The following is a 25,000-nucleotide window of genomic DNA, read 5'->3' on the forward strand; positions in this document are numbered from 1 at the left end:
GGTGCCACACAGTGGGACTGAGCCCAGAACCATGTGGTTCGTAAGCAAGCTACTTACCACACAGCCACTCCTGCGCCTATCAAAACATTTAAAAAGTTTAGCTCAAAGATGACTTACTGGATGCTGTTAGTTGCTGAATGGCAGACTCCAGTACCATCACACTACGAGTACTAGTGAAAATGATGCCACTGTATTTGTTATTAGCATCTCCACTGAGTTTTTGTGCCAAGACATCTGTGTGCAAAGACCGAAACGACAGCACAGGTACAACGTAGACAGACAGTTGAGATTTCTGTAATTCCTGCAAAGAGAAAACATAAGAACACGGTGAAGGTCCTCTAAGGCAATGATAATGGTTTTAACATAGGCCAAAGTTTGAAATTTGAATGAAGGGAACAGTTAATTATCATCATCATCATCGTTTAGCGTCTGCTTTCCATGCTAGCATGGGTTGGATGGTGCAACTGGGGTCTGGGAAGCCAGAAGTCTGCGCCAGGCCCAGTCTGATCTGGCAATGTTTCTACGGCTGGATGCCCTTCCTAACGCCAACCACTCCATGAGTGTAGTGGGTGCTTTTTACGTGCCAGACGAGGCTGGCAAACGGCCACGAGCGGATGGTGCTTTTTACGTGCCACTGGCACAGAATTTTATCAATACCAATACTTGACAGGTACTTTGTTATATTGACCTCAAAAGGATGAAAGGCAAAGTTGACCTCAGCAAGATTTGAACTCAGAATGTAAAGAGTTGGAAGAAATGCCACTTAACATTTTGTCTGACATGCTAATGATTCTGTCAGCTCAGCACCTTAATAACAACAGCAACAATAATCCTTTCTATTGGAGGCACACAGCCTTAAATTTGTGGGGTGGGGACAAGTCGATTATATCGATCTCAGTGTATCACTGGTACTTAATTTATTGACCTAGAAAGGATGAAAGGCAAAGTTGACCGTGGCGGAATTTGAACTCAGAATTTTGTCCAGTGCACTAACAATCCTGCCAGCTCACTGCCTTAACAACAACAAGAATAATAATTTCTAAAGTAGGCACAAAGCTGGAGGGGTCAGCTGTTTTTAATTGACCCCCAGGTCATGACTGGTACTCTATTTCATTGTCCTTAGCAGGAAGAAAGGATAAGCTGATCTCAATAACGAGGACAATGACCAATAATTAATGTTGTAGTTTAGCCTCAGGTCAGCTCTATATAGCAGGCCTACAATCAAGGACCTTCCAGCCGTGACACTCACATCTTTAATTCATACATACCATACCTCAGACTACATTATCCATTGTTAATGTTGCTGTTGTTTTTGCTTAACTTAGCTCAGTTTTGATCCAACAGATCTATGATCAAAGACATTCCAGTTGTGACCATCCTGTTTGTTTTTTTTCTGAGTTAGATCCTAGTGGTTCGGGTGTTGGACTCACAATCATTAGGTCATGGGTTTGGCTCTTGAACTGGGCAGCATATTGTGTCCTTGAGCAAGGAACTTCATTTCACATTGCTCCAGTCTACTTGGAGGAAAATGAGTACCAGTGGTGCTCTGGGGGGTTAAGCTTGTGATGAACAGATGTCACAGATGTTGGGGAGTCTTACAAAATCTAGATCTGTTCTGGCCTCATGAGCCTGCATGCCTAAGGCAGACTTTATAAGAATATCTAGAGTAAAAGGGTAAAGACCCCTTTGGTTGTGAATGACCATGGGACTGCACCTAGAAAGTTCCCCTCTTTGACACAAGACTGGGCAAGGTTGTTTATGGAAGGCCAGCAGTCATCCATGCATACCAGCCTCCCCGCTCCATGCCACCGATGTTATCTAAGGGAAAGGCAAAGGGGCCGATACAGCTTGGCACCAGTGACGTTGCAACTTATTTCTACAGCTGAGTGAACTGGAGCAACGTGAAATAAAGTGTCTTGCTTAAGAACACAACACGCAGCCTCATGATTGTGAGCTTGATGCTCTAACCACTGAGCCATGCACCTTCACATGTGTATCTAGGACAACATTATTCAGTGTTAATGGTGGTGGTGTTGTGATATAGCCCCACATCATTCCTGAACCAGTAGACCTAATATTAAAATTCTTCCAGCTATGACCACACAATCTTTTATGTAGTCAGACATAGTGTATCTAGGACTACATTATTAAATGCGGTTTTTCTTCCTTAATCTGGAATGATGTGATGTGAAGAAGATTTGGCTGTTATTTCTAACATGTCAAATGACCATATCAAGGCTCTCTCAGTGGTTTGTTAATCCCGATTATTGTAGCTGTTTAGAGAATGATTGAGAACCAACATGTTTGGCTCCAGGTTGGCTCTGATCAAAGATGGTCCAACCTTGACCATCACATCTTTTTGTACATCAATGATTACATTATTCAGTGTTGTTCTTCCATTATGTAAGGCAGTATGTTATGATCTGAGGGCGAGTTGGCTGCTATCACTTGCAGGTTGAGTGACTGCATAAAGGCTCCTTTCATCAGCTTATATAGTAAGGTTGGTGGTGATCTGAAGGCAAGGATGTCACTTACACATTATGGGGACAATAAATCAGTCACTGGGAAAGAGCAAAGAGACAACAAATCCATGACCTACCGCCAGAAATATGTCGTTTTCACCTTCTGCCGGAGATTTGAAGAGTATAACTGAATTCTTCTTTATGTCCGTCGACATTCTGTTTTGACCCCTGGGTACTCTTAAGTGACTGAGACCTGCAATAAAAGGGGCAGTGGTTCTCTGAATAAAAGGTTCATTGATTAAATACAGCATAAAGTATACATACATGCATGCACAAGAATGTAGGAGTGAGTGACTTCATGTGAATCAGATGAGTGGCCTCTTCTCCCCAGAGCTGGCTTACCTCTTGCCACCTCAACTTAAGCCCTTCCGACTCACTTGGCTCTTCTACTCTCATCATCCATGGTGTCCCCTTCCACCACAGATCCAACATTAACCATTCCACCCAGTCCACAGATCCAGCACTAACGAGTGCACCCAGTCCTTACACCCTAATTGCCTTCCCACTGGAATCCTTTCACTGCACGCGTTTTTCTTGCAGCTGTCAACTTGCAACCGTTTAACAGGAACATTCACTGTATCACTCTCACCAGTCCCACATTATCTCTAAAAGCCATGGGCACTGTCCCTTCAGCCAGACCACATCAATCAAGATATAAGAAAAAAGAAAAATGGTTTCTAACACAGGCATAAAACTGCAAATCGTGGGCAAAATGTTGGTTAAATTAGTTCTAGTCTATGATTGGTAATTATTTTAATTCTACTCAGAAAGTCATTTGACACCCAGAAAGATGAAAGGCAGAGTCGACTTCAGCATAACTTAAACTTAGAATGTAATGAGATATAAACTAAATACTGCGAGGAATTTAGTCTGTTGCTGCACAACGATCTCTCTTACACTCTTGTTGTACACTGATTGTTCACATTGACACAATGTTGCAATTTCTCTCTCTATTTCCCCCCACTTCTCTCTCTCTCATACACTCTCAATCTCATGTATTTTTATTTTTATTCTAATACACAATCTTCCAGAAATTTCTTTTTACGTAACCTACGTATTATTCTTGCATAAATTTACGTTTTTATCATTTTAGAGATTTGAGTTATGTAATTCGTATAAACTCTTAAATTGAAAAAAATTATTGCAGAATTTTACTTTTCAGTCATAGAACCATTCATATTATTAATATTAATAAGCTGCAATATGAATGTAACTTAAATTAATTAGTGTCAAGTCAGGCTTATGCAGGAAAATATTTTATAGAGTAAGTTAGCAGCTGATTAAATGTTATGTTAATGGTGTTTCCATATGTGACCTCTCCATATGTAGTTAGTTAATAGAAAAGTGTAGTGGAAAAGTGTAATGGTTAGGGTTCTCACGATTGCAAGGTTTTGGTTTCAATTCCCAAACTGGGTAGTGTGTTATGTTCCTGAGTAAAACATTATATTTCATTTTGCCCTGCAGTCACTTTGACATCTGACTGGTGGCAAACCATGCACTTGTACAAACAATGTCAATTTGATGGAAGGGGTTAGCTAAAGTAAAGCACAAACGTTTGATCACCATAAAGAAAACCATCTGAGCAAGTTGTTTGATGAGAAATTGCAGAACTGTCTTTCTCAAACTTGAGAAATATAATACATAGTTTTCTATAATATATAATATATTGTTTTCTATCAGTGTAAGGCCAGAAATTTGCTCAACTGGAATTATCTTCTCAACTCTGAAAGGATAAAAAGCAAAAACAAACCCAGCAGAATTTAAAGAAGGAAGACATGCTGATAAGAATTTTATCTGGTGTGTTAACGATTCAGCCATCTCACCTCACCACAATTGTATAACATCAAAGAAAGACTGCGTGTAACTTTCTCATTGTGATTCCTGTCAGAAAATATCCTTCAAATTGTGCTGACAATGCAATATTTTTAGTGGTTTAATATATTTTTTTTAGTTTCACAAGCAATTCTCAAAACTTGCTGTTTGGATGATTTGAAAAATAATGAAAAAATTTAACACAGACACAAAATAATAACAACTAAAGACCCTTTCAACATATGAGGGGCACAGTTTGTTGCCGTAGCAAGTTCCAGTCATTATGGTTCTTGATGATACACTTTCAGTTAACCCCCAAACATCTACAACACCCCAGAACACCACCATTACTACTACTACTCTAACACAGTTTTTGTTACTATGCATTCAGTGAACACCAAACACCTAGACATTTCTGCAACACCCACGATCAACTCTACAATACCGTCATAGCAACAATATCTTTTCCTAGCCTAAATAAACAATAATACCACACATGCACACACACACACACACAAAGCGAAAGCAGCAGTTGTTCCTTTGAGACCACACTGCCTACTTCCACTATGGCCACCATCAGAGACTACAGAGATACAGGAACTGAGTGGACAGTGGAGAGAGAGATAGAGAGCTATAGCTCAAATGACTAGGAATAGAATTAAACAAGGTGAGATGCAGTTTGGCCTTGTTCCTGAGAGAAGTACCACAAATACCATCTTCCTAGTGAGACAGTTGCAAGAAAAGTATTTAGCCAAAAGTAAACTATTGTACTTAGCTTTCATCAACCTAGAGAAAGCTTTCAACAGGCTTCCACCGCTCTCTTATCTTGTGGTCTCTAAGGAAGCTAGGAATAGAGGAGTGGCTTGTTGAAGTCATTCAAGCCATGTACAGCAATGCTGTCAGTAAGGTGAGTGTCGGCCTTGAATAGAGTGATGAATTTAGCATACAAGTTGGAGTTCACCAGGGATCAGTTCTTAGTCCACTCTTATTCATCACAGTTCTCCAAGCCATAACAGAGGAATTCAAAACTGGATGCCCATGGGAACTACTGTATGCTGATGATCTTGTTCTTATTGCAGAATCTGAAGCAGAATAGAAGTTCTGGGTCTGGAAGCAAATCTGGTATCAAAGGGCCTTAAAGTTAACTTAGCAAAGTCCTAAAGTGGTTGTTGGCAAGAAAGCAGATAAGACTCCCCTTCCATCAGGTAAATGGCCCTGCTCAATATGTAGGAAAGGAGTGGGGTGTAATTCCATTTGCTGCATCAAGTGTAAGGTATGGACACATAAGAGATGCAGTGGAATTGTAGGCGTAGGAGTGGCTGTGTGGTAAGTAGCTTGCTTACGAACCACGTGGTTCTGGGTTCAGTCCCACTGCGTGGCACCTTGGGCAAGTGTCTTCTACTATAGCCTCGGACCGACCAAAGCCTTGTGAATGGATTTGGTAGACAGAAACTGAAAGAAGCCCGTTGTATATATGTATATATGTGTATATGTATGTGTATGTATATATGTTCGTGTGTCTGTGTTTCCCCCCCCCCCCCCACATCGCTTGACAACCGATGCTAGTGTGTTTATGTCCCCGTAACTTAGCGGTTCGGCAAAACAGACCGATAGAATAGGTAATAGGCTTACAAAAAAATAAGTCCTGGGGTCGATTTGCTTGACTAAAGGTGGTGCTCCAGCATGGCCACAGTCAAATGACTGAAGCAAGTAAAAAAAAAAAAAAGTAAAAAAGTAGGTTAACAGATAAGGCCACTTTTGTGTATGGCAGATGCACTGGAACAAGAGGCACGAGGAGCTGAGGAGGCTCTCTTGAGGTAGTAGATAGTTTCTGCTGCTTAGGTGACCAAATTAGTAAAGGTGGTAAATGTTTTGAAAGTGTTGTTTCAAGGATAAGAATAGGATGGAGGAAGTTCAGCAAGCTATTACCTCTGTTGGCAACAAAAGGACTCTCTCTCAGAGTGAATGGTAGATTGTATGATGCCTGAGTGAGAACAGCTGTATTACATGGAAGTGAGACATGGGCTCCGACTGCAGAGGATGTGTGTAGACTGGAGAGGAATGAAGGTAGTTGGATTTGCAACATCAGTGTTGAGAGAAAAGTTAAGCATAAGAGGGATTAAACGTGGCATGGAGGAGAGAGGAATGCATTGGTTTGGACACGTGATGCGTATGTATGAAGACAGCTGAATAAAGAAGTGCCGGTCACTGAAAGTGGATAGTACTTGTGGAAGAGGGAGACTCAGGAAGACATGGGATGAAGTGGTGAGAACTAATCTTAGGATGCTGGGGCCCATGGAAGAAATTACAATGGACTGAGATGCTTGGCGATATGGGATTCTAGAGAAGCCCTGCCCATGTCAGCGAAACTGAGTGCTAGCAGAGTTGTGTCTCACCCACGTGTAACAAACTTTTCACACATCAACATCTCTTCTAAACAGCATCTTTCTCCCTCACAATTTTTCTTCATAAACTATGATTGTCTTTCAATCCCCTTTCCTTCTCTTGTTGCACTCCACCCAGGTTTTCACCAGTCACTGCAATCCCCACTCTGTACTTGTGCCTACTTGGCAACACCTGACCATCTTCATACCTGTCTTTTCTTTACCATCCCATCTATGCTCTGATCCTTGCTACTTGTGAGTATACCCTGGCATTTCACCATCTCTCTCTTACACTTTTGCTGTTACCTACCCTCTCTTTCTTTCCCTCACTCTTCCCTCTGGCTGGGTAGTCACATATCTCCTCTACAGCAGCACACCTAGTTCTGCCCTCACTCTCTCTCTCTCTCCCACTGTACCTCTTCTATAGCAAGACACCTATTTCTGCCTCTCTATTTCTCTGTTACAAGTACCAAATCCATTCTGCAGAGCGGTTGGTGTTAGGGAGAACATCCAGTCATAAAACAGACACAATAGCCTAGGGTAGTTTTTCTACCTGGTTGGCTCCTGTCAACCATCCGACCCATGCATGCATTGAAGATGGACATTAAACAATGATGATGATGATATACACATTTTTTTTTACTTGTTTCTATCATTTGATTCTGGCCATGCTGGGGCACTGCCTTCAGAAATTTTAGTTGGATGAATAGATCCCAGTCCATATCTTTTTTTTTTTGAAGCCTGGTACTTAGTCTATCAATCTATTTTGTCAAACTGCTAAGTTATGGGGACATAAACACACCAGCACCAATTACTAGGCCAGTGGTGGGAGACAAACAGAGTCAGAAACACACACACACTCACACACGATGGGCTCCTTTCAGTTTCCGTCAATCCAAATCTACTCACAAGTCTTTGATCAGCGCAAAGCCACAGTGGAAGACACTAGCCCAAAGTGCCACGAGGCTGGGAAGCAAGCTTCTTGACCTACAGCCATGTCTGCACCTGTGCCACACCTGCAGCCAGTGGCAGACTGGGTCTAAAAATACTGGTTGCCAGGAGACTAAGGGGGCCCACCCACAACTACAATGCTATCATTTAATTCTCTTTTTTGTTAAAAGTATTCTTTTCAGTTGTCTGCAGACACAGCCAGGCTGAAATAATTAACGCATTCTTCCAGGAGTGAATAAAACATTCTCAAACTTGAGGGAATGGGACCCTTAGATACTAACATGGGGCCCCATATAAGGATTCTAATGGTGTAGGGGCCCACTTGCCATTGAGCAAGATGGCAACCTGGCCAGTCCGTCACTGCCTGCAGCTGTTAATATATATAATTATATATATATATATATATATATATATTATATATAATATATATATATATATATATATATATATATAGATATATATATATATATGTATGTATGTATGTATGTGTGTGTGTGTGTCTATACTCACGGTAAGTTTTGTACAATATCCATCTTCCAAATTCACTTACAAGGCATTCATTGAAATAACAAACACACACGTATAAGTACATAGCCCATTCAAAAGTACCTTGGATTGTAGGGCAACCTGCTCTGCTTGAGGAGACCTATTGAGTCAAGTACATCAACATCAAAATGAAAATCAAATGGAAATTGTAGTTGTGATACCTGTGCCGGTGGCACGTAAAAAGCACCATCTGAACATGGCAGATGCCAGTGCTGCCTTGACTGGCTTCTGTGCCGGTGGCATGTAAAAAGCACCAACCGATAGTGGCTGTTGCCAGCCTCCTCTGGTCCCTGTACCGGTGGCATGTAAAAAACACCTACTACACTCACAGAGTGGTTGGCATTAGAAAGGGCATCCAGTTGTAGAAACACTGCCAGATCAGACTGGAGCCTGGTGCAGCCTCCTGGCTTCCCAGACCCGGTCAAACCGTCCAACCCATGCTAGCATGGAAAACGGACATTAAATGATGATATATATGCACATGTATGTATATGTGTACATATATATATTTATATATCATCATCATCATCATCATTTAGCATCCGCTTTCCATGCTAGCATGGGTTGGACGGTTCAACTGGGGTCTGGGAAGCCAGAAGTCTGCACCAGGCCCAGTCTGATCTGGCAATGTTTCTACAACTGGATGCCCTTCCTAATGCCAACCACTCTGTGAGTGTAGTAGGTGTTTTTTACATGCCACCGGCACAGGTGCCAGACGGGGCTGGCAAATGGCCACAGTCGGATGGTGCTTTTTACATGCCACCAGCACGGGGGCCGGGCAAGGCTGGCAATGGCTACGATCGAATGGTGCTTTTTACGTGCCACCGGCACGGAGGCTAGTCGGGGTGGCGCTGGCAACGGCCACGATTGGATGGTTTGCTTACGTGCCATTGGCACTGGTATCACAGCTGCAATTTCCATTGATGTTGATCGACTTCGATTTTGGTGCTGAATGTTTCTGTCTGTTTGTGCCTTCTTGTCTTGAAAGCAAGTAATTGTTATAAATGAATGCCATTCATTCCAAATGTTTTTTTTGTAAACATGCCTGACCATGAGGAAATACTGCCATGCTTGGAAACAAGTGAAGGTTGGCAACAGGAAGGACATGTGGTTGTGGAAAATCTGCCTGACCCACAAAAACATAGAAAAGTGAACGTTACAAAACGATGGTGATTATGAAGGCAATGTATATATATATATATATCTGCATACACATACTTATATTCATAAATACATATAAATATATGTATGCAAGTGTGTATCATCATCATCGTTTAAGGTCTGCTTTCCATGCTTGCATGGGTTGGACGATTTGACTGAGGTCTGGCGAACCAGATGGCTGCACCAGACTCTAATCTGATCTGGCAGAGTTTCTACAGCTGGATGCCCTTCCTAACGCCAATCACTCCGAGAGTGTAGTGGGTGCTTTTACATGCGACCTGCAGAGGAGCCAGTCCAGCGGCACTGCCAACGACCTCGCTCGAATGTTTTTTCATGTGCCACCAGCACAAATGCCAGTAAGGCGATGCAGGTAACAATCACGCTCGAAAGGTGCTTTTTACGTGCCACCGGAATGGAGGCCAGTTAGCCGCTCTGGCAATGATCACACTCGTATGGTACTCTTAGCGCTCCACTTGCACAGATGCCAGTCATCGAATCTGATTTCGATTTCAAATATATATATATTATATATATATATATAATATATATATATATATTATATATATATATATATATATATTATATATATATATGTGTGTGTGCATGCATGTCTGTGTGCTTGTTTATATTTGCATTTTTCTGAGAATTACTAAGCTAGAAACAGTAATGTTGATGTCATATGCCCTGTCAACAAACCATTTGCTGAATCTGTGCTTTCAAAGACATACAATAAGAGACCCCTGATGCAAAAATCAAACACAAAGTAGGCGCAGGAGTGGTAAGTAGCTTGCTTACCAACCACATGGTTCCAGGTTCAGTCACACTGCGTGGCACCTTGGGCAAGTGTCTTCTACTATAGCCTCGGGCCGACCAAAACCTTGTAAGTGGATTGGGTTGACGGAAACTAAAAGAAGCCTGTCGTATATATGTATATGTATATATATATGTATGTGTGTCTGTGTTTGTTCCCCGCCCAACATTGCTTGACAACCGATGCTGGTGTGTTTATGTCCCTGTAACTTAGCGGTTCGGCAAAAGAGACCGACAGAATAAGTACCAGGCTTGCAAAGAATATGTCCTGGGGTCGATTTGGTCGACTTAGGCAGTGCTCCAGCATGGCCGCAGTCAAATGACTGAAACAAGTAAAAGAGTACAGGTCAGTGACTAAAAGGATACCTGTCTATTAAATATTAATGAAAGTGATTAAAAGTGGGGGTTTTTTTGTTTCATTTTCTGTGTGTGTTCTTAAATGAAACTCCTGCTCAGGGATGCAACTATTTCAGGTCTAACATCCAGTCTCAGATCATGTTACTTGACAAACAAGAACAATTTTGATATTTATATATGTGTGTGTGTGTGGGTTTGTAGACATGTATTTATATATATGTATGTATAAAAGTATGTATGTATGAATATATATATATATATATATATATATATACTCTCGGAGTGGTTGGCGTTAGGAAGGGCATCCAGCTGTAGAAACACTGCCAGATCTGACTGGCCTGGTGCAGCCTTCGGGCTCCCCAGACCCCAGTTGAACCGTCCAACCCATGCTAGCATGGAAAGCGGACGTTAAACGACGATGATGATGATGATACATATTTATATATCTATATATATACAATATTATTTTATGTATAGCACACACACACATGCATACATAGACCCACCTACTCACACACACACATGCATACACACTAAATTTTTGAATAGTTTCCATGTTTCCATCAGGCAAATTCCATTCACAAGGTACAAAATAATCCAACAAAACTAGTGGTGGTGGAACACATTGGCAAAGGAAGAAAATTGTACAGAAAAGTTTGTGTTTTTTTGGATAAGTTGAGATATGCTACAGCAGGTTCTCTGTGGTTTGTAGTGGATTAACTCTTTCGTTACTGTATTTATTTTGAGATGCTCTGTGTTTCTTTCAATTAATTTTAGATATAACAAAGAATTTAGTAGAATAATTTGGTTATCATTAAGCTAGTGTTAGGAACATAAATTGTGACTAAGGTTTCGAGGAAGATTTTAATTCAAAACTTATGAAAACAAGACATTTGTACTTCAGAGCCAGAGCCGGTTTCAGCCAGGTTGGTATCAAAAGGGTTAAGAATTGTTTCTCTATTATATATTTTAGCCCATTCGTTACTGTATTTATTTTGAGATGCTCTGTGTTTCTTTCAATTACTTTAAATATAACCAGAATTTAGTAAAATAACTTAGTTATCATTAAGCTAGTGTTAGGAACATAAATTGTGACTAAGGTTTGGTGGAAGATTTTAATTAAAAACTTATGAAAACATGACATTTGTACTCAGAGCCAGAGCCGGTTTCAGCCGGGTTGGTAACATAAAGGTTAAGCAATTTTCAAAATCACTGTGGAACCCACACATACATTTTATAAAACAGTTCTTACCTCTAATTTTAGTAATACATTGCTTGAAACAAAAAGTGAGTGAGAAAAATTATTCATATTACCCACCCCCACCACCACCACCACCCTGTACCTCCTCCTCAAAGTATATTAATTAATAAGATTTTTTCTGTAAAATGAACTTTCAGTATAAGACATTATTAAGGTGGTGAGTTCCAGAATCATTACTGCACCAGGAAAGATGCTCAGTGACATTTCTTCTAATTTTACATTCTGAGTTCAAATGCCACCAGGGTCGACTTTGCATTTTATCCATTCAGGGTCAATAAAATAGGTATCTGTTGAGCAGTGGGATTGATTTAATCAACTTAGCCCATATTCGAAATTGCAGGCCTTGTGCCAAAATTTGAAACCAATGTAAGACACCTTAACTCACAGAACCCCTGGATATCTTCATAGGATCCTAGGGTCCATGGCATCTACTAAGGAAAAGAGACATCCAGGGCTGAGTGGTAGTTTCTTTTATCTAAGAGAGAGAGAGGTAGGAAGGAGGCAGAGAGGGAGAGAGAGAGTAACAACAATGACTCTTTTTTTTTTCTCCAAGATGAAGGGTCTTTTTGGAAACATGCAATTCCTCTTCTCACTGTAATGTGAGAAAAAAAAATTCATTTTTTTCAACAATTTTCATGTTTTTCCAGTATTACACATGCCATTAAACCAAATGATTATGGAATTCTTAAGAAGAAAATGAAACTCATCCTCAAACTTCATACCAAAAATCAACATCGCTTTGGTTTGGGGATGATTAAAAAAGCGAAAAACTATTTTATTTATTATGAATAACCAAACTTTTTTTCTAAAGTGATTTATTAATCCCTTCCAGACAGATTTAGTACTGACAGTTTGTGCTGCGTGCTGGTATAAGGCTGTTCAGTAACTGCATAATTTTTCAGACAAGGAATTTTACAGACTATTTACAGATTTTTCTCAGTGTGGTATATCTGAAAACATGATGTTGCTCAGAGCGAGCTATTGCACTGCTCACACACACATAGTGTTCTGATGTGGTCAGTACTGCTTCCTGTCTGCAAGGGGGTATTTTATATTCTTGTAAATGTTACTGAATTTCTAAGAGTTTCAACAGCACTATGCATTTGTGTATGTGTACCGTAAGAAGTCAGGAGGTATGAGAGGTGAATGTATTTATTTAACCACTTGTCATCCTGAGTATGAGGCCCATTTCGCAGACTCCATCATGTAATAATAATTTCACTATAATAAATTATGTTTACATGTCTGTACCAATATGCATACTATGTATTATACAATTGTATATTCATAAAACAAGACAGATCAAGAAAGCCAGCTTATCAGATCCCCAGAACATCATGGTTACACTAAAGCTTCAACCCCTAAGTACACATACAAAGTTTTCTCTTTATGGTTTATATACTTCTCATGAAATATTTCCATTGGTTGCATCTCCTGGACTTTAGCTACATGGTACTCAGCTGCATTATACTCCTCTGCAGTGGATTACGATGTGGTCTGTTAGCCGAGTCCGCTAGAAGAGCTTTCTATGATAGCCGCACCACTTTATGAATTAATATATATGAGTACAAATACAGACACATACATATATATGTTTATATATAAAACAAGCAACATGTTAATGCCGGTTCAATTGACCTACGAACAAATTGTAGTAGTAGTAGTAGTAATAGTAGTAGTAGCAGTAGTAGTAGTGCATCTAGGACTACATGACCTAATGCTGTTAGTGTCCGAACCTGATTCAGCAGATCAATGACAAAAAAGATATTCTCACCGTGACCGTCCTGTTTTTATTCTGACATGATGTACCGAAGATAACAATATCTGATTTCTGAGTTGTTACGTGCCGCATATCAGCTCGGATCCAGAGGTATGACCAAAACTGTTGTAGCTGCGACCATCTCATGTTTTACTCCGGCGTAATGTACCTAGAACTGCATTGCCGCACTTCAGCCCCGGTTCAGTAAACCCTATGATGAAAGACCAGTTTTTTTATTTATTTTTTTTTATTTAAATAGCGTTTCTAGGGCCACATTACCCAGTCTGTCCTTTTGTTAAGACAGTAAGGTTTAGCTTGAGGAAGATTCTGCTGCTGTTTCTAACAGTGCAAGTCACCTTGTAGATCGTCTGCACCTCTCCACTAAAGTGTAAACACTCAAGAAACATTGCAAAATAAACATTAAACAGATTCTATAAAATACACAAGAAAGAAATCGCTGGAAACAAAGAAAGAAATCGCTGGAAACAGAGAAAGTAACGAAGAGAAACCACCTGATCAATGTCTGGAAATGTTTGCTAAACAACGGTGTAATGGTTATGATTTAACTATAAATACATAAAGTTTCACCTCACCTTAGCTGCGATGGTTAAAAACCCGGTGTGACGGAACTGTAAACAGTATTTTATGAAGTTTTACTGTTACTTCGACTTCCTTCTTTTGTTTCTCTGCCTCTCTACAAACACTGCAAATATTCTGCTTCCATCTAATTATTTATCTCTCTTTTCCCCACCTCTTTAATTGCTTCTAAACTTTTCTTTTCCTCTGTTCTCTTCTTTCTTTCCTTTAAGTGCTATTTATACACCTGCCTCTCTCTCTCTCTGATTTACTATTCATATGCCTGTTCCGTTTTGCTCTCTCTCTCTCTTCTCTAATTGTTATGGTCTGTATTCTTATTTCCTCCTCTTTCGCACCTATCACGAAATACCTTGTCCCTCCCTTTTTCTTGCTATTTGTTCATTGGGCGCTTCTCTTACTTTCGTTGATCATTACCGTATTTAACAGCATTTTATTCATCAACCCTACAAGCGGTAGACTATTTTAATCGAACAGAAGTTAATTTTGCCCAATGGTTTATCCATATTTTCTTAATCTACTTTGTTTTTAGATATTTGCATTAACTAATAACCGAAGAACGATCTTTTGATATCATAATCGAGATAAATAACTTATATTGAAAACGTGCTTAAAATACAAGTGTTTCACTTGTTTTAAATATTTTATTTCGAAGAAAATTCACGCCTCTTCTAGACATCGAATATCATCAGAGTCCCCCCACCCCGCCAGATATTTGTCCCCACCCTTCGCGATCTTATAATGTCCGAAAGAGATTTGTTTACCCCGGTTAAGAACTAGGTGGAAAGTTGGTTGAATCGTTAGTAGATGGGACAAAATGCTTAGTGATATTACTTCCGTCTGAGTTCAAATTCCGTCGACTTTGCCTTTCATCATTTCTGAGTCAATAAAATAAGTACTAGCTGAGCAGTGGGATCGATGTAACCGACTACCTCATGTCTATAGTAGAAAGAGGAGAAAAAAATAAAAAAATTCTCTTTCTCCTCCTCCTGTTCATCCTATCTCTCCAATGACTTGATTACAAAAGCGGAAGGTGTTTTTCTTTCTCTCGCTACAGCCAAATGATTGACGTCTGAAGAATTCAAGATCAAGAATCCAGGAACTATTAAGAATGGCAACTTCTACAGAGTGAGTACACAGTATAGGATGTTTTCAGTCCTTTTTTAGATGTGCTTCTTGTAAACTGATACTGCAATCAGCGCCTCGTGAACGGTGAGCTCGACTAGTTACTAGAATACATCAGAAAAATTATAGAAATAATATTTTTTTTTCTTTTTATAAGGAAATTGCCGAAGAAAGACTTTTAATTTTCATGTACGGTTATCGGAAGAAAGTCGAGATTTTTTTGGCAAAATCGTAATCTCTTAATTAGAAAACACTGAAATCAGAGGAAATTTTTTTAATAAAATGACAAAGGCGGAAGTAAACAGGTTTTTGTTTAACTAAAAGAGTGGTACTTTGTTGGGATTCCAATAAAAAAATTTTCGTACATAATCGTACGAGATACAATGCGTAGGATACAAAAATACCATAGGATAACAGAAAAAGTTATGACGGGTTAAAATGATGAGCTTCGATGTTTTGACTAGCAAATATACATAGGCAAATTATATACTTATAAACACAAAAGTAGGATCTTTTCCTTTTCATGGGCAGCGCGATTAATTAATTTTCTTTAACTAAACACTTCTTTAACTAAACACTTTGAAACTTCGTATACTTACTCTTTACTCTTTTACTTGTTTCAGTCATTTGACTGCGGCCATGCTGGAGCACCGCCTCTAGTCGAGCAAATCGACCCCGGGACTTATTCTTTGTAAGCCCAGTTTTTCTGGTTAGGGTTTTAGGGTTAGGGTTTCGGAAATTGGAGGAAGGGGGGGGGGCAAAAAGTTCAAATTTCCGATTTTTGGCAATTTTCCGGAATCTCCGTATCCAAAAAGCTGGGATTTTGGCAAAAAAAAAATCAATAATTTGCGAGAAAATGGGGGGTGCGGGTGGGGTGGAGGAAGTCCTTCCGAAAATAGCTGGAAAACAGGTAAAAAAAAAAACAACCTAAAAGCAGTAGAAATGCACGAACGATTATGGTGGTGTCAGGAAGTAAACGTGTTTCAGGTACACTCCTTTGTTCATACGAACGTAATTGAGATGAAATATGTCATAAATAACAGTGACAAACAAAATATAGGCCGAAGAAAGACTGTTACTTTTCCTATACAGCTATCGAAAAAATGTCAAAGCATTTTTTTGCTTTAAATCATTGTTTAAAATACGCAACAGTCCGAACTGGTCAACCTGCAAGTCAAAACAAAAGATGGGTCTCGAAGGAATTTTTTGTTTAAAATTCAGCAATGGGTCATTAAATGTGTTTATGGGGAGAAGTGACTAAGAAATGAGGAAGGTATCAGGTGGTCGTGTGATGGGCTAAAAATAACAGCTAAATCGCCCTTAAACCACACAATTCAAAAATAATAATAATGATAATTAATTCTTTTTATTGGCCCCAAGGGCTGACACACATGATTAGAAAACATAAAGGGACAAAACTTTGGATGATCATAACTTTGATACTACTAGCGAAAAGTGGTCCCGGTGCGCGCACTCGCGCTAGCTACTCGTGACTAGTCGATCCTACAACGTCTACGTAGCAAAGTAAGTAAAACATAAAATAAATAATTTTTTTACACAAAGTAAATGATTTTTGTTAAACAAAGGCGCAGCAGTGGCTGTGTGGTAAGTAGCTTGCTTACCAACCACATGGTTCCGGGTTCAGTCCCACTGCGTGGCACCTTGGGCAAGTGTCTTCTACTATAGCCCCGGGCCGACCAAAGCCTTGTGAGTGGATTTGGTAGACGGAAACTGAAAAGAAGCCCGTCGTATATATGTATATATATATATATGCGTGTGTGTGTTTGTGTTTGTCCCCCTAGCATTGCTTGACAACCGATGCTGGTGTGTTTATGTTCCCGTTACTTAGCGGGTCGGCAAGAGAGACCGATGGAATAAGTACTGGGCTTACAAAAAGAACAAGTCCCGGGGTCGAGTTGCTCGATTAAAGGCGGTGCTCCAGCATGGCCGCCGTCAAATGACTGAAACAAGTAAAAGAGTAAAGTAAGTAAAACACAAAAACAAAGTAAGTAACACAAAAACACAAAGTAAGGGTCGACTAGCCATGGCTAACTGGCGCGAGTACGCGAGAGCGCGCACCGGGACCATCGAAAAAATGTCAAAATATTTTTTGTTTGTTTGTTTGAAATCGAACTTATCAACCAGTTCGGCATCACTAGAGATTTCTGAACCCTTCACCATCCAATTTTGGATGATCAGAAAATTCAGAAAAATGGATATTTTTAAATGAAAATTTTTACAAATATGTGTTATATCAGGTAGATTCCGAATATACAAAATTTTGGGGGTGGGGGAGTGTTTTGGGAGGGGAATTTCGGAAAATTCACCGTCTTAACCTTCAAGAAAATGGATATTTTTTAATGAAATTTTCGACAAATATACCGAGGACATAGGGATTTTGAGGGAAAACAATTGGGGGTTAGTTTTGAGAACTGTTCCCCATCCGGAGGTGTTTCGGAACAAGTCCATATTTGTTTCATTTTCTCCGTTTTGTGCGTTTGTGCATCTGTAGATTTCTACTGAGCAACAAACAGGCATCGTTGTGCTAAAAATAACAGCTAAAAGTCTGGTACACAGAAATATGGTATTAAGACGGGTTCTTTTCACTTTAGGTAAATTCCCAGGTAATCATTTCAAAGAGAAAGGCAAAAGAAATAAGGAATGTACACACATACATATAGAAGTGTTTACATGCACAGATTTTTTAATTAATTTTTTAAACTAAAGACTTTGAAACTTCGCATACTTGTAGAATGTGTCACGTAGAAGAGGTTTACTCTTAACGTTTTTGACAAAATTTTGTATTTCAAAAGATATTTCATGTTAAATTTGTCGTATTTGGGTAATTTTAACCAATCAATGACGTGTATTCAGCTGAAGAAAATTACTGCGGCTGTTTGCGAACAACGTCCGGGTCCATTGACAATACGTAACACTTTCTACCAGTATGCGAAGTTTCAAATTGTTAAGTTTTTTAAAAAAAATGATAATAATTAAAAATTTGTGCATGAGATAGAATAGATCCCATAATCTGTATTGAATGAAATAATTCCCCGTTTGAATTTTTTAAATTGTCCGACGAACGGGAACGTGAAACTCTGAGTAACAGTTTTTGTGATATTTCTGCTGCTTTTCAATAAAATATATGAATCTGTGTGTGTGTGTGTGTGTGTAGAAATCTACGGATGCACAAACGCACAGAACGGAGAAAATAAAACAAATCTGCTTTAAACAAAGCAAAAATATAGACGACTTGTTCCGAAATACCCCTGAGTAGGGAACGGTTCTCAAAAATAACCCCAAATTGTTTTCTTCCTAAAATTCCTATATCCTCGAAATCTATATAGTCCGAGGTATATTTGTAGAGAATTTCATTAAAAAATAGTCATTTTCTTGAAAGTTAAGACGAATTGAAGTGAACTCCGTTGAATTTTCCAAAATTCCCTACCCACCCTCCTAAAAAAACTTTCCCGCCAAAATTTTGCATATTCGGAATCTCCATGATATAACACATATTCGTAGAAAATTTCATTAAAAAATATCCGTTTTTCTTAAAGTTATGATCATCCAAATTCGGGGTGCAGAAACCTGTAGTTATCCCGGGAACTTTTTTAACCAATTAACCCAAAATATATTTGCACCGACGTTACCCCTTTGATTTGAAAGGAAGAAAGTCATAGATTCCTTGAATTCAAAAGTTTTATTGAATCTATTTATACGGAGAATACGGGTACCGAGAATACGATTATAAATATAAAAAGTATAAAACAAACGCAATTAAATACATTAATATCCTCATTATGAAGCATGAGGATTTTTCTAGAAACTTTTTCAATTCAGGTTTTGGAGATATGACGTTGGGGCATTTTGATGCCAGACTAATTTGGATAGTCTTCGGGCTCCCGTCAATTTGCTGAAAGGGTTGAATTGAATAACAACCTAAATCCACTTTAAACAAAGCAAAAACACGTGTCAAAAAAAGAAAAAAGTTAAGGCGCAGGATTGGCTGTGTGGTAAGTAGCTTGCTAACCAACCACATGGTTCCGGGTTCAGTCCCACTGCGTGGCATCTTGGGCAAGTGTCTTCTTGCTACAGCCCCGGGCCGACCAATGTCTTGTGAGTAGATTTTGTGTAGAGACGGAACTGAAAGAAGCCTGTCGTATATATGTATAAATATTTATATGTATGTGTGTCTGTGTTTGTCCCCCTAGCATTGCTTCACAACCAATGCTGGTGTGTTTACGTCCCCATCATTTAGCGGTTCGGCAAAAGAGACCGATAGAATAAGTACTGGGCTTACAAAGAATAAGTCCCGGGGTCAATTTGCTCGACTAAAGGCGGTGCTCCAGCATGGCTGCTATAGCCCCGAGCCAACCAATGCTTTGTGAGTGGATTTGGTAGACGGAAACTGAAAGAAGCCTGTCGTATATATGCATATATATATATGTGTGTGTGTGTGTTTGTGTGTCTGTGTTTGTCCCTCTAGCATTGCTTGACAACCGATGCTGGTGTGTTTACGTCCCCGTCACTTAGCGGTTCGGCAAAAGAGACCGATAGAATAAGTACTGGGCTTACTAAGTCCCGGGGTCGAATTGCTCGATTAAAGGCGGTGCTCCAGCATGGCCGCAGTCAAATGACTGAAACAAGTAAAAGAGAAAAGAGTTAGAGAGTGGGTAATAAACTACTGATAAATAATATCTGTTTAGTCATGTGATAACTCCTTAGCAACCAAATTGTTTGTAATTCAAAATGACACGACTCACCTAACACGTCCATTACATTGGATTGATTTAGAAAATTCACCGGAGTCAAATTCAATTCGTCTTAACTTTCAAGAAAATGCATGTTTTTTAATGAAATTCTCTACAAATATACCTCGGACTATGTATATTCCGAGGACATAGAAATTTTGGGGGAGAACAATTGGGGGGTTATATATGAGAACTGTTCCCCACTGGGGGTTGTTTCGGAACAAGTCCATATTTGTTTCATTTACTCAATTTTGTGCGTTTGTGCATCCGTAGATTTCTACTGAAGCAACAAACAGGCAATGAAGGTAAATGAAGCCCTCACCAGAAAACTCGTTGTGCTAAAAATAACAGCTAAAGGTCTGGTACACAGAAATATGGTATTAAGACGACTTATCCTTTTCTAAACGTTTATAATAGAAAGGCAGACGATACCAGAAGCAAAAATAAGGAATATACACGCACAGTTATATATAGTAGTGTAAAGTATAATTTGTTACATAATTTCTATAATAAACTTGATACTGAATGGAATAATTCCCTGTTTGAACTTTTTTTGGCGATCTTTCGTCTCTAGTAGACATTTCCGTCGATTTCCGTAAAAAAATTTCTTATTTTTACATATGAGCTTGCGGGAACTTTTGAATGAGAGCGAAAGAGACTAAGAGAAAGCGATTGTATGACGAGGGAAATTCTTTTGAAGTTACCGTGCATGGGAGCATTGATGGACATGTGTGTGTGTGTGTGTGTGTGTTTGATGGGGTGTGGGAGACAGACAGTATGTTGTGTAAGTGAAGTGCTTCTGTTAGTGTGTGTGAAAGAAAGAGATAACTGAAATTTTTTACTCGGTGTATGTGTATATGTATGTATATTACTTCAAAAGTTCCCGCAAGCCCATATGTAAAAAAAAAAAAAATTTTTACGGAAATCGACGGAAAGGTCTACTAGAGACGAAAGATTGCCCTTTTTTTTAATTACGTGTGTGTGTGTGTGTGCGTGAAGAAATCTACGGATGCACAAATGCGTAAAACAGAAAATGAAACAAATGTGGACGACTTGTTCCGAAACACCCCCGAGTGGGGAAAATTTCGTTAAAAAATATCCATTTTTCTGAAAGTTATGATCATCCCAAATCGGAGGTGGGGGCAGAAATCTGTAGTTATGTCCACGTTTTTTTGTTTTTTTTTTTATATAATTTCATTTATGCGTAATAGGTCCTCATTACTTCTCCAAGAATTTCACTTTTACCCCTCTAGGGGTAATTTTCTTCGGTTCGCCGACCCCGGCACTAGATTAATAAATGCCAAGTATAATGGTTTATTCTTAGGTAAATGCTTCTCTTACCTGACTATGAAAATAGCATCAGTACTGCTTTTCCCTGGTACGAAGTCAAATTGCATATCATCTCGCCTACTTGTGCTCCTAATTAATTGGGGTGTAACTCTGAAATTTTCTTCACCTGGTCCAGAAGTTTGATGCCTCTGCGGTTGCTTCGGTCTAAGACATCTCTTTTACTCGTGTAGCTGTGAATTGTACAGTGAATAAGGGGACATAACTATGGCCATACATTTAAAAATGAATTTTTTATGAATCGAATTGAAATAAAATATATGATAAATGAAAATAAAATTAATTGAAATAAAATATATGAATAAATGGAAATAAAATTAATTAAAATAAAATATATGGCGCAGGAGTGGCTGTGTGGTAAGTAGCTTGTTTACCAACCACATGGTTCCGGGTTCAGTCCCACTGCGTGGCATCTTGGGCAAGTCTCTTCTGCTACAGCCCCGGGCCGACCAATGCCTTGTGAGTAGATTTGGTAGACGGAAACTGAAAGAAGCCTGTCGTATATATGTATAAATATTTATATATATGTGTGTCCGTGTTTGTCCCCCTAGCATTGCTTCACAACCGATGCTGGTGTGTTTACGTCCCCATCATTTAGCGGTTCGGCAAAAGAGACCGATAGAATAAGTACTGGGCTTACAAAGAATAAGTCCCGGGGTCAATTTGCTCGACTAAAGGCGGTGCTCCAGCATGGCTGCAGTCAAAATGACTGCAACAAGTAAAAGAGAGAGAAAGAGAATAAATGAAAATAAAATTAATTGAAATAAAAGTAAAGAAGTGACATTATAGTTTAAGCTGTAATAAAGGCTATAGGTGGCTACATTAAATACATCTTAGGCTGGGCTAACTGCTCCAGGAATTCCATTCATTTCCCAGCTCAAAGAGGTGAGCTTCATCCTATGCTCAGGTCAAGGCATAGAACGTAACCCCAACGGGGCCTGACAGCATATGCTGGTTTACCCCCACCGCATCATGCTGGTTCCATGCCCTTTTGAGCAACAATCAAATTCACCCATCCGTCCACTAACACTCTCCAAGCTTTCCTATCATTTATAAACTCTCTTGCCCCAGTACTAGGGTGAGATCAGGTGCTAACCATCTCTGACCCCCTTATCTTTTTCTTGTTGTCTTTTTAGGAATATGAAATTCTAGGAGGAGTGGATTCTCAGTCCCTTCACTCCCGCCCCTTTTAGCCACCTCTTACGCCACGCAGGGAATATGGAGACTGCCTTCTACCTGTCCCCAGTCACAGCTGTAGGTAGTTATCTATACTAAATATTATATTATATACATTTAAAACCTTAATAACTGCTATAGATAGATACATAAGATATTTTATGTATTCTGTAAATTCTTTTATTTCAGTCATTTGACTGTGGCCATTATGCACCACTTCGAAAGATTTTAGTCAAACAAATCGACACCAGGACTTATTTTTTAAGCCTAGTACTAGGTTCTATCAGTCTCTTTTGCTGAACTGCTAAGTTTTTGGGGACATAAACACACCAACATCGGTTGTCAAGCAGTGATGGCGGAACAAATACAGATACATGCACACACACACACACACGACGAGCTTCTTTCAGTTTCTGTCTACCAAATCCACTCATAAGGCTTTGGTCAGCCTGGGGCTATAGTAAAATAGACTTGCCCATGGTGTCACACAGTGGGACTGAACCCAGAACCATGTGGTTGGGAAGCAAGCTTCTTGCCATAGAGTTGTCTTATTTTTGTTTCAAAACTTTTTGCTGATGAATTAAAAAATTTTCCCAGCAATGTTTTTTTAAAAAATTTTTTTACCCAAGAAAATCATGCGAGAAATGCCAGTGCCCATGGCCTCTGTATGTTCTGTTGGACTGGTGACATTGATGCAGTGAATTATCAGCTTCAACCTCAGTAGATCAAAGCTTGTGAGAAAGGAACCCAAGAGGACTGAAGTCCGAGAGTAAAAAATTGGGTGGAGTGTCATGGATGGAATCTGGTTGGTGAGACACTGTTTTGGTGGTTGATGAGGAAAAATGGAATGTGGAAGTCTAGGTGCAGAGGATGCTGTGTGGGTCACTTTGCAGTTAATTGGTTCTAGGTTCAATTTCACTGCATGGCACCTTGGGTTAGTGTCTTCTATTGCAGCATTGATTTGATAAAGATTTTTGAAGAGGAGGTTTGTTACACGGAAAATCTGTGGCAGGCCTCTAAACAGACTGTTTCTGATTATTGATGGCAGGCTAAATATGCTGCCTGATTTTAAACATTATTTAATCCTATGTATTTTTAGATGACACTTTGTTGTAAATATTCAGATCAGGTCTTCAGTCAACTTTTCCTTTTCTTTCAACCAGTCGTTTCTAACTGACCAAATGGTGCAAAGAACATAGGTACAGTAGTGGCTGTGTGGTAAGAAGCTTGCTTCTCAAGAATATAGTTCTGGGGCAACTTGGCAAGTGTCTTCTAATATAGTCTTGGACTGACAAAAGTCTCCTGAGTAATTTTGCTTGATGGAAACCGAAAGAACACTGTCTGTGTTTGTCCCCCACCACTACTTGACAACCGATGTTAGTGTGCTTACATCCCTGTAACTTAGTAGCTTAGCAAAAGAAACTGATAGAAGTATCAAGCTTAAATCATCATCATCATCATCATCATCATCATCGTTTAACATCCGCTTTCCATGCTATCATGGGTTGGACAATTTTGACTGAGGGCTGGCAAACCAGATGGCTGCACCAGGCTCCAATCTTGATTTGGCAGAGTTTCTACAGCTGGATGCCCTTCCTAACGCCAACCACTCTGAGAGTGTAGTGGGTGCTTTTTACGTGCCACCGGCATGGGGGTCAGTCAGGCAGTACTGGAAACGACCTTGCTCGAATCTTTTTACACATGCCACCAGCACAGGTGCCAGTAAGGCGACGTTGGTAACGGTCACGCTCGAATGGTGCCCTTTTACCTGCCACTGGCACGGAAGCCAGTTGGGTGCTCTGGCAACGATCACGCTCGGATGGTGCTCTTGGCACCCTACTAGCATCGGTACAAGTGCCAATAAGGCGAAATTAAAAAAATAATAAGTACTGGGTTTGCTCCAGTTGTCTAAAACTTCTTGGCTGTAGTCAAATGACTGAAATAAGTCATTGTAGTGGTAAGTGAATAGGAGAGGAAACAATATGGCAATACAAATGATAAGAAGAAGAAATGGTCTGTAAGTTCATTGTTGTGGTATGATGGTGATTGACTCTTGAAACAGAGAAGAAACGGTATGTCCGTAAGCGGAAAGTGTAACCTCTCGAAAGAGCTGTTCTTCACTCCTGCTCCAGAGCGTCGGCTGCGGGGTCATTCCGAAAAGCTCTATCTGCGACGATTTCATCTCAATCGAAGGAGAGGGGCTTTCTCCGTTCGGGTTACGGATCCGTGGAGTAAGCTGCCAGACGAGATGGTGAAGATGCCGATGACCGCTCGGTTCAAAGTCTCCCTTGACCTCAAGTGGCCTGAACTCTTTACATGAACACCACCCTGTACATAACTCCATGTCCCCCTACATGGCCTTGCTTTTTGCTTTTTGAGCCAAAAAATTAACTAACTAACTAACTAACTAACTAAGGCTGAAGTATGTTGATGAATAAATAAAT

General features: G+C 39.6%; 2 protein-coding genes across 9 annotated transcripts in view; one reads left to right on the forward strand and one right to left on the reverse strand.

The window, feature by feature from the left end:
• The window catches only part of LOC115219505 (uroporphyrinogen-III synthase), a 96,958-nt gene that overhangs the window by 16,092 nt on the left and 55,866 nt on the right, over nt 1-25,000 (reverse strand). For 2 of the 8 annotated variants that reach the window (XM_029789684.2, XM_036509113.1), the window contains exons 2-4: nt 21,375-21,553; nt 2,600-2,715; nt 118-301 (exon numbers count right to left, since the gene is read on the reverse strand). In XM_029789684.2, coding sequence (XP_029645544.2) covers nt 118-301; nt 2,600-2,677 — 262 coding nt within the window. In that variant the 5' untranslated portion in view covers nt 2,678-2,715; nt 21,375-21,553. Of the gene's footprint in view, nt 1-117; nt 302-2,599; nt 2,716-13,578; nt 13,601-13,630; nt 13,744-14,151; nt 14,785-15,881; nt 15,930-21,374; nt 21,554-25,000 lie in introns of those variants that run through there. The other 6 variants (XM_036509111.1, XM_036509110.1, XM_036509115.1 and 3 more) reach the window with 5 other exon arrangements.
• LOC115219510 overlaps nt 13,773-25,000 on the forward strand; it is a 12,933-nt gene continuing 1,705 nt past the window's right edge. Inside the window, exons 1-2 of the mRNA XM_036509120.1 lie at nt 13,773-14,189; nt 15,176-15,285. Coding sequence (XP_036365013.1) covers nt 15,269-15,285 — 17 coding nt within the window. The 5' untranslated portion in view covers nt 13,773-14,189; nt 15,176-15,268. The remainder of the gene's footprint in view (nt 14,190-15,175; nt 15,286-25,000) is intronic.

The sequence above is a fragment of the Octopus sinensis genome, linkage group LG14 (genome assembly GCF_006345805.1).
Source record: "Octopus sinensis linkage group LG14, ASM634580v1, whole genome shotgun sequence".
Classification (NCBI taxonomy): Eukaryota; Metazoa; Mollusca; class Cephalopoda; order Octopoda; family Octopodidae; genus Octopus; species Octopus sinensis.